Source organism: Ylistrum balloti, unplaced genomic scaffold, assembly GCF_031769215.1.
Source record: "Ylistrum balloti isolate Yb309-2 unplaced genomic scaffold, AGI_CSIRO_Ybal_v1 Utg371642, whole genome shotgun sequence".
Taxonomy (NCBI): Eukaryota; Metazoa; Mollusca; class Bivalvia; order Pectinida; family Pectinidae; genus Ylistrum; species Ylistrum balloti.
In genome coordinates, this window is record NW_026782835.1 from 50,375 (window position 1) to 60,977 (window position 10,603).

Below are 10,603 nucleotides of genomic sequence, written 5' to 3' on the forward strand. Positions count from 1 at the left end.
ATGAAACTGCTACCGTACTTAATACATTTCTGTTTCCCTTGTCAGATGCTGTGCGAGAAATAAGATTGCTGCCTCCTGTTGCTGATGCGTATACATCGTAGCCACTTCCTTGCCCTCCCTGCCACAGATAGTGCACACATTGCGCGCCTTCTCGGAGTATGTCTGCTTCCGCAACTGGATCTAAACCGTGAAGTAACATATGTGCAGCTGACACGAGTATTGATGCACATGCACTGGAGCCAAGTCCTAGTTTTTGATTACTTGTAGCAGAAAAAAGCGACGATGTATCTACTTCTAAAAAGAGGTATTCGTCCTCAGATAATATGTTTTTTGCATACTTATTCTGCTTATTATAGAGAGTAGGTAGTATGGTGTCAGCGCATCGCCAAAAATCGCAGTCGCTATGCCTGTGATATTGTATGCACATTCCCTTATATCTGCTTTGCATGCATACAGGTGTTGTAGCATCTTTCTTTTTCCGTACTTGAACTGTAAGATACGAGCGTGGTTCTACTGCAAAGCACAGACCAGCCCCATCGCTTTCTGTAAGAATGTATTCCCCACACAACAGCATATTAGAAGCTACGCTGTACTGGCGCTTATGAAACATCTACACTACTTGCGCCCTTTCCAAGTTTACATAGCGTATATTCAATATTGGGGAGCTGCTCCTTTACTTTTTGTAATATTGTGTTAACATCCTTCTCTTCTACCAAGTACTTTACCTGTGGTCCAGCATCCATAGTTTCCCATACTGATACTCCATGCATGCGGAGTTCGTTAGCTATCGAGATAAGTTGCAGGCTTGTCGGTTGCCAATACACTACAGGTTTCATGCTTGCAATCATAACTGCATGCATTGCTCTGTAGCTCGCTCCGGCAAGAAATCCTAATTGCTCCAAATCTTTATTACGTATAGCATGGAGCATGTCGCGCGTTAACATCGTATTATAACGTAGCCATTCTGAATAATAAGGAGAATGTTTTTTGCAAATCTGCATAGCTTCTCGAGAGGTAATTTTTTTCTTCTCAGAACTTACAATAAAGACAATAACACGTAAATCTGGCCAGTACTGCTCATTCTCTATTTGAGAGGCATATTCCATGCCCTGCTTCCAAATAGTAAACCCCGAAAAAATAGATCTGCATGCAGAACCAGAACCAAGACGTGCATACTGAGAAAGCTCAGTCTTAGGCACAGAAAGGCCAAAGATATTAACCAGTCCCACCGTGAGAGCAGCAATACCCGAAGCTGAACTCGCAAAGCCTGCTCCTGTAGGAAAAGAATTATACGATGTTATTTTTACATGCTCATATGTGCGGTTACTGTTCCTTTTTATTTGATTGAGAGTTGGTGCAATAATATCCAAGGAATGCTGTTCCCCATTCAACATAAGGCTATCTTTATTTGACTTTTCTATTTCTACCGAAGATTTAAGCGTATCGAGGGTTATTGCTATGTTTGTGCACGCTGGTATATTTATTCCATTATTTTCCTTTCCCCAGTATTTAATTAAAGCAAGAGAGGGGCCTGCGCTGGCTAGTATCTTCTTCATAGTTTTTTTTCTGTATGTATAGTTCTTTTGTTATGGAATTTTTTATGCCCATACTGTATACCTATATCCACCAACGCCAATATGGCAGCTAGGTTTTGTGCAATCCCCAACGCCGCAGCGATGCAGTTGAGCTGCTGGGCATGAATATCTTTACCGTGGTTTATACTCATGATGTGTCGACTCCATTCTGCAAGAGGGTGTGATGTCCCACCACCTACGGTAGCAAGTACCGAAGGCATCTGCAGTACCCCAGAAAGCATACCCTCACTATAACTAAAACGCGAGAGTGGTTGGTAATGCGAGTGGTGTTGCGTGCCTTTGCGTATAGCCGAAGCAAACGCGTGGAACTGTGCAGCTAATGCCCGTGTATCATTTCCGGTAACCAATGCTAACCCATTCACTGCATTCATAACCCCCTTATTATGCGTAACAGCTCTATAGACATCTTCCTCTGCCCACTTACTCATCATCTCTATTCTCTTTGCTAATTCCTTGCCACTGTAACGTGAAGATCGAAGGCGTGAGCTTGGAATTGTAAACTCTGCCTCTGCTATTCTCTCAAGACTGTAATTACTAAGAATAGATGCAAGACATGTTCCTCCACTTAACTCTTCTAGCAGTGGTGCTAGTGCTTCGGCTGCTGCGGTAACTATATTGGCCCCTAAAGCATTACGTACATCTACACTAAAATAAAATACAAACATACCATTAGGTAAGCGTCTATACTCAGAAGACCTTAGGCCTCCTCCTCGCATATGCATGCGCAATAGTAACTCCATCAATCTATCCTGTATTTTTTTCCATTCTTTTCGTAAGACTTCTTCTCCTGCACTACTTACATCTAGTAGCGCTATTTGTGCGGTCTGTAGTGCTGGGCCACACTTCGCCTGTATTCCTTGTTCGGTATCCAGTATACTTGCAGTGTAATTCGCCGCCGATATTACTGACGCTTCTTCAGTGGCAACTGGAACATGGACATACTCGCCGTTTACATACACATTCCGTACTATTCCTATGGGTACACCAAAGATACCCACAGGTATTTCTATCATAGTATCAGCTAGTGCAATGAAATCATCGTGTGGGAGAAGGTAGTTCTTGATCTTCTCACTATACACCGATGTGTAGTCACTGTTTCCATTATGTACCATCTCGGTGAGGCATTCTATTCTCTCTTGCATTGTCTTCCTACGAAATGAAGCTCTTAGTTTTTTTTGAGAATACTTGTTTCTATTATTAATATAGTACGTCCTTTACTAATTCCAAGTAGTATTACTTCTTAGTACCTGCTTGTTTACTTTTTCTGGTAATACCAAACCCATTGCTCTGCTGTAAGAAAGAAGAGCGAACTGGAGATCAGCATTCATCCAAAAAGGAAGAGCGGATACTTCTTTTACATTTCTTGCCTTAGATAAGAGCATAAACTGTTTTAATTGCTGTGTGAGCATTGATATGTACTCGCGCAATACCTCTATGCTTTTTGCTGCCGCTCTTACTATGGGCAACGCAATCCCAACAGCTTTACTCCCTAGCACAAGACTGATAAGCACATCGCGGGCGTTGCGTATACCACCCGATGCAAGGCGTCCTTCCATGCCATAACTCAAAAGTAGTAGCAGTACGCTGGGGTGCCCCCAGTGATCATAGCTTGCAAAGGCCTGCTCTTGCTGATAATGGTATCCTTGTGCATTATTCATAAGCTCTATTTTTGCCCAATTACTCCCACCTGCACCCGCAATATCTACATACCGCGCTCCTATTCCTAACAAGTACTGCATTTCAGACGGATGCAGTCCCATGCCTGTCTCTTTTACAATAACAGGTACTGTACTCTTTGCTATGTATTCTCTTAGCGCTTCCTGTATCCCCTGAAAATTTCTTGCACCGTGCCTCTGACACAGTTCTTGTGCGGGGTTTAGATGAAACACTAGTGCATCCGCCTGCAGCTCTGAGAGCACAGAATCTAAGACTGTAGTATTTTTCATATCAAGGAGTTGCACAGCCCCTAGGTTGGCAAGTAATGGCACGGATGGCGCTATCTTTTTTAACTGAAATTCAGCAAGTAAACGCGGGTTCTCTAACAGCACACGTATAGAACCAAGTCCTACAGGAATACCAAATTCCTCAGCTACCTTTGCAAATTTCTTATTCATACTATACGCTTCTTCAGAGCCTCCAGTCATGCAAGATATAAATATAGGATAACGTATCTTCTGTCCAAGAAATTCACTGCTAGTATCTATTGCTTCGTAGTCTAATTCGGGAAGAGAATAGTGAGACAGAAAAATAGAAGAAAAAAAGCTCTTATTGCTTTCTACATCACTATTAATACAGATATCTAGGTGTGCTTTCTTTCTTGATATAATATCATTCATGGTGACTGGCTATACACCCTGTACCCATCTTCTCGTATCCTCGAAAGGTAGAATGACTTTGATTGTATTGTATTGAGATCTTTTTCATTAGGGGGGATAGCATCGTGGTGCTGCATCCACGTACTATATACTTGGGTTTCAACATCGTTGCCAGTTTGTAATTGATCACACAAAGACCACGACTGGATAACTTCAGGCGCTTGTTGTGCAACGCGGCCAGGAATTACCATAGAAGTATTTCCCGACCCATAGCTCAGTACGAGCACTTTTTTGCCTACTATGCTTTCTTGTACTGCTTCGTACTGCTTACTAAGCAGATACCCCATAGAAAAAAAGAGAGAAGATGTATAGGTGTTACCAATCCATGATATTACCTCAGAGGCTTGCTGTATATGTTTATTATCTAGAAACTCTTCTATTTTTTGAAGAGACCACTTCAATTTTCGCTTAAAGATATATTCTAGTGCTATTGTCGACATAGTAGCAAAGGGAAGGTGGAAAAAGAAGTAGTGGGTCTCTTCGCATATCTCGGTAATACTTTTCCCTACACTTTCAGCGCAATCTAATAGTGCATTGTACACAGAATCAAGATAGCATTTCATAGAATACTGACCACGCACCTTGGCAGTACTGCTGTTATTGGGGCGAAAAAAATCGTCTGTGTCTTCTGAGTACAGTCCCACATTGTGAATATCAAGAGAGAGTAGCCTTGGATGTTTTTTTAAGTATACAGAGACAGATCCAGCACCCTGTGTTATTTCTGCAGTGGTATTTGCTTCATAACGTGCAATATCAGTCATGCTTACCAGCGCAGTTGATGCCCTCTTGGCGCTTGAAATCATACCAAGACATTGCATAATGCTTATAACCCCTCCAGCACAGGCATGCTGTGTCTGATACGTACTTACATTAGAGGGAATACGTATACCCACCTTTTGTAATATTCCTATTATATATGCTGATATGGGTTTTGAAGCGTCTACTGATGTTTCTGTTGCGGATACTACAAAACGGAGTGCTTCCAATGATATATTCTGCAGTAGATCTAGTACGGATTCAGTTGCTAAGCAAACAGAATCCTGCCAACTTTGGGTAATTCTTATGCATTTCTGCCCTGTAGTTTTTACCGCATTTTGCATCCTAGCAAACGTTTCCGGATACTCTTTGAAAGCTTTTTCTAGTAAAAGTTGAACTGGCACTCTGGGTTTGGGTATGTAGTACCCAATATTGTCAATCCCTACTGTCTCTTTACTGATCATTGCCTTTCTTAGTTATAGAAAAAGTAGAAATTATATCTGTAACAATTTCTGATAATTGTTTTCTTATAATGTTTATAATACGTACTGTTTGTAATGATTGTGCAATACCTGGTGCTCCCCTTCTTTGCTCTAAAGGTGGTGATGCTTTTATTACCATAGGTGCATATACCATATACCATAATTATAGCATATAAGCAAATACCACACAAAGCTCGAAGCAACTAAGAAGCACCATAGGGCAAAATACACAGCCGTTGTGATATTCTATATAATTGCGTCTCAATCTACAGTATACGCACTGATATCTCAGCCTTGACAATTCCAGTATAGTTATCAACACCTTTTGCATACACTGTGTATATCATTTCAGTAGCAGGGGGGGCATGTGCGAGTACAGATACCACTCCAGTATTTTTATCAATAACAACGTTTGTGTTGCTTGGAGCAATACTATAAGTAATACCCTGCTCGGATGACTCACCCTCCCATATAGGTGCGCTGATTATTTCTTTCCCTTTGTCTTTATCTGCAACAATGTGCGAATAACGTAGTATACCTAAAACAGGGAACGCTGTAACATCAATAACTACATGTGAAGATACGCTGCCGCCACATTGTCCTATTCCTTGTGCCACTACCGTAAAACGAGCGCCTTGCATCACTTGCGCCTCGGAGGTAACAATTATATCTCCTGTAAACGAATCAATAAGCACGCCAGATCTTGTTGGCGAGAGATTGTAATGAACTGTTTGGTATTTATTTTTTCGCTTTCTCCATATTGGTGGGCTTGTTGCAATAGAGCTGTATCTCATTTCTATTTTATTATATTCTAATGTTCCTGTAATGAGGGATACCAGCGCTTCCACTGTAATGCTTGTACGAGCAAGTTCAGTGTCTGCATCTTTAGAATGCAAAGATACTATATACGATGTTTTTTTTCTTACTTCTTTCACAAAGACAGATACAGCTCCTGTATCCTTATCAATGCTAATGCCTGCATCATTGTTTGTGTTAATTCTGTAGAATATAGTATTCAAGGGTTTTTCTGTGTTCCATTTTGGAACAGAAACAGCTAGTGAACCGACTTCAACATGTACACTGCGATACGAAAACGCATATTTTTGAGCGCTTTTTTTCTGCAACATACTTTTCTCCTTTTCTATATAAGTGCTAATATGCACTCACATAAAGTTTCTTATATATATATCATTGCTTGCTATAATAAAAACACAAGATCACATTTTTCATGAGTAGACACAGCGGGAACAAAGAGAAACTGGGTGTATTACTTGTCTTTACATAGCTCACGTACCCACTATAAGTGAATAATTATAAATAACAACTATTGTTTTTTTAATCTAATTTATTAATTATAATATAATTAATATTATGTATGTTTTTATATATAATATTTTATATAAATTATATTGTATATAAATATATAACAATATACAGGGTATGATTATTTATTGCATAGGTAGGGAATATCTACTTGAACACGACATTCTGTATGTACATTTGCTATACCATGTGTATATTTCTAATATACATAGCACTCTATATTATGAAATAAGCATAAGGCTTAGGGGTAGAGGGGGTGCCAACTTCTTTCTTGGGGTATCCACCATACAAATTCTGAATCATCGATATACTCTTGCTTCATAAGATACCAAAGTGGGATACGCTTTCGCTCTAGTCTTTGGAGTGAAGCACTCCATGTGTCAAGAAATGCATATAGTTCGGTATGCTCTGTACCTTCTATTTCTAAAAATTCATTTCGGAACTGTATCATACCATCTTCTTCCTTCTGTGTCGTGGTATTTGCTTGCTGCCAGAGTAAAAAGAAATATGTAAGAGCTGTATCTGTCTGAGGAAAGAACGAGCGAAATATAACATCATACTCTTCATCGCTCAATCCTAGATCTATACTCAAAGAAGTGGAATTCTGAATACGTAGCAACTCTACCTCTATACCTATACGTTGCACAAGCAGATCTGCGAAAGATTTTGCTGCATCTCGTAAAAAATCCTCGTCGTAGCCTATGCGTAGTATACGTTGCTCCTGCTCTTGCGTACGTGCAGCATATGCTCGGAGCACATCTGTATACGAGCGTAGCTCCATAAGCTGAGCAAGACGTATAATACCAATGCTGTTTTCTTCTTCTCCCAATACGATATCAAATGCATCAACGGTTTCGGGGTTGCCTTCAGTATAGTTTGTGTCCGAAAAATTGTATCTAGAACGGAAATAAGGCATAAGGAACTGTGTTGCTTTTTGGGTTTCTGGGGATCCGTGAAGAGAGCGTAGCTCTTCTGTTATATGTGCTACCCCTCTTTCTACATATGCTTTGCGTACGTCCTCCAAGGGGTCGCCAAGCACGCTGTCTTCAGGGAGAGTATAGTCTTCCTCTGCGAATTGTGCATGAAAAAAAGAGTTTATGGGGATATCAAGAAACACCAGCCCTGCCATAGTGCGATGTAGCTGTGTAGCATACTCCTGCGTTACGGAGCTGTTTTCTGTGGTAGTAGCATTACGTCTTACCCAGTCCACGCGTCCTCTTCCTTTTTCTGCGTACAATTCCATTTGCTGCTGCTTAGGCACCCCAGTATATACCTGTAGCTGTTCCACCCAGGGCTGTACCCAAAAATCTTTGTTTGCCTGTAGTGTAAGTTCAGTACTAGTAATGCTATGCGGAAGAAATGCACCGGCACCTAACCATGTTTCAGAGGAGAGAAGCATGCTATTTGCTGGTGGACTGACACGAAAATCATATATAGGCAATACAGCTGATTGTGGGTGAGCAAGAAGCTGTAGCAATGGCGCTTCCTTGTTTCTTACTTGTATAGAAAGAGCATCTTCGTCTTTACTTGTAATACCAACGGTGTCTGCAGCATTACGTAGCTCTTCCTCTGTTGCGGTAGCGGGGAGCATAGCAAGCTCTTCTGCTCCTACAATACTATGCGCAAGCAGTAGGGAGAACTCTGTCTTGATCTTCGGCGTCATGCTACGTAATATACTTTGCATCACCTGTGTCGCAGTTATGCGGGTTCCATCTGTCCAATACGCTTCTCTTAGGGTAAATGTGTAGCGAAACATACTATCGTCCTCTTCAAAACTCCAGTATTGCGCTAATGCAGGGCTTGCTTGCAAACTTATAGGGTTGTAGTTGAGTAGGGTTGCAAAGAGACTATGGGTAATTTGTAGTAGCTCTGTTTCTAATACGGCGTGAGGGTCTATTTCTGATACTTGAGACTCTATTGCAAAGCGAAACGTTCTATTCCTTCTCAGGGAGTCTAATTGAATATCATCGAATGCCTCACGTGATACTGATGGAGCTACGCGTTCTTGGGCTAACGTATGGGTATCTGCAACAGCTCTACTCTCTACACTCTGCTCGTTTACGCAGGAAGAAAGTATAACGAGAAGAAGATAAAAAACTAGATATAAATATCTATTTGGAAAAGAATTCCACAATTTGCTGCTCTTCTGCTACTGATGGTATCATATCACGTGTCGGGTACATAGTTACTTCTACATTTAATTCCTCACGTTTTAACCACTCTGGCACAGCTCGAGCGCTATTTTCAGTAAGCCAACGACGAATAAGGACTACGGAACCTTTCTTGTCTATTACCTCTATCTTATCTCCCACTTTCACATTTATGGAGGGTATGGTTACTCTTTTGTTGTTGTAGAGAATATGACCATGAGATACAAACTGCCGTGCCTGATTTCTACTGCTTGCAAACCCAGCTTTATATACAACGTTATCAAGCCTTCTCTCTAACAGTAAGAGTAGGTTATAGCCTGTTACACCCCCCATAACCTTTGCTTTTTTGAATATATTGCGTAACTGTCTCTCGGAAACACCATAGCTAAATTTAAGCTTTTGCTTTTCCAAAAGCTGGCGTCCAAATTCAGTCTGGCGTGGGCGTCTTTGACGTAATTCTCCTGGTGGAGCTGGTTTTCGTTTGAGTAATTTATCGTATTTTGGATTACCAAAGATATTGATACCAAACCTTCTTACTATTTTTCCTTTTGCTTGTAAAATTCTTGCCATTATCTATTACCTTTTACTATATTGCGTACCATTATTGCTTATCATTATAGCATATTTATATAAATATATCTATATAAATAGATCACACATCGCTTGTTGCGTCTTGCACTGCTACGGTTTCTGTGGCTTCTAAATCACGCTCGTTATGCTGCATATGCTGCTTCACCAAGCGATTAGCAAAAAAGTACATAAGTAGGGCGCATATCCACACATTTACTACAATAGCTGTAAAGACACCCAACATCCCCATATGGAAGGTGTAGACAAAAATCGGGAGAGAGATAAATGGAAGCACTAGCTGCCTAATAACAATAATAAGCATGGCTATTTTTGGTTTTTTCATACCGGTAAGCACACCCTGCGATAAGTTGAGTACCTGGTACCCCATAAATGCTATAAGCGCAAAAAAGAGGTATGTTTCTGTTATTTGTATTACCTCTATGCGGGTAGTAAAAATACCTGTAAGGAGGCGCCCAAAAAGAGAGAGGGGTAACATAAAGTTGAGTAGTAGTAAGAATGCAAAAAGCAGTGCTATAGCAAAACTTTGCTTAATACGTTTATATTGCTTTGCTCCGTTATTCTGCCCCACCAATGCTGAGAGAGCCACACCAAAACCAAAGGAAGGGATGAGTGCCATCTGCTCTATACGAAGACCTATACCATACGCTGCCGTTGCATCGTTTCCTTGCAAGAGAAAGAGGAAAAAGGTAACTACAGAAAGCCCAATGGAGACAAGTAGTAATTGAAAAAACGAGGGGAGTCCGTAGTAGATAATTTCTTTGAAACAGTTACTCTGCAATTTTACCTTACTTAATCTCTGTGGGAGCTGAGCGTCTCTTTTTATTTTTCTCAATACAAGTATGGCACCAAGCACCTGCACAAGCACTGTTGCAAGGGCTATCCCCTTAATACCCATGGCTGGTATAATAGTTACTCCTGCTATGGATGCACCATAAAGAAACAGAGGATCCAATACCATATTAATAAGTACATTCATAATGTATATATTTCTAATAAATTTAGTATTCCCTCTACTCATAAGCCCTGCATTAAGAGTAAACAAGACCATAAGAAAGGGAAATCCTAACGAAAGAACACGTAAGTAATCTACGGCGTACGCTAACACTTCTGCTTTTGCACCTAGAAATATAAGTAAGTACTTCCCATAAAAGAAAACTAACGCAGTTACTCCTATGCCAAAAAGAAAGCAGTATATTGTAGCCTGCGCAAGATACTGTTTTGCCTGATCCTCATCTTCTTTTCCTAAAGCATTGGAAATAAGCACCATAGCGCCCCCAGCAAAAAGCTGCCCCAGCGCAAGAGAGAGGAGAAACACAGGAAATGTAGCCGTA

The 10,603-nt window shown here is 40.6% G+C and overlaps 4 protein-coding genes across 4 annotated transcripts; all 4 read right to left on the reverse strand.

Annotated features, from left to right (window-relative positions):
* Positions 1-2,812: 2,812 nt before the first annotated feature.
* Positions 2,813-3,931, reverse strand: LOC132563229 (isopentenyl-diphosphate delta-isomerase-like). The gene has a single exon (XM_060227983.1). It carries the CDS (start codon positions 3,929-3,931, stop codon positions 2,813-2,815), a length of 1,119 nt encoding a protein of 372 aa, XP_060083966.1.
* Positions 3,928-5,190, reverse strand: LOC132563230 (hydroxymethylglutaryl-CoA synthase-like). The gene has a single exon (XM_060227984.1). The coding sequence runs from the start codon at positions 5,188-5,190 to the stop codon at positions 3,928-3,930; it is 1,263 nt and encodes a 420-aa protein (XP_060083967.1).
* Positions 5,191-8,642: 3,452 nt separating this feature from the next.
* Positions 8,643-9,251, reverse strand: LOC132563232 (small ribosomal subunit protein uS4-like). The gene has a single exon (XM_060227985.1). It carries the CDS (start codon positions 9,249-9,251, stop codon positions 8,643-8,645), a length of 609 nt encoding a protein of 202 aa, XP_060083968.1.
* An 82-nt stretch (positions 9,252-9,333) lies between these two features.
* On the reverse strand, positions 9,334-10,230 carry LOC132563233 (uncharacterized). Its single transcript, XM_060227986.1, has one exon. It carries the CDS (start codon positions 10,228-10,230, stop codon positions 9,334-9,336), a length of 897 nt encoding a protein of 298 aa, XP_060083969.1.
* Between the last annotated feature and the right edge of the window lie 373 nt (positions 10,231-10,603).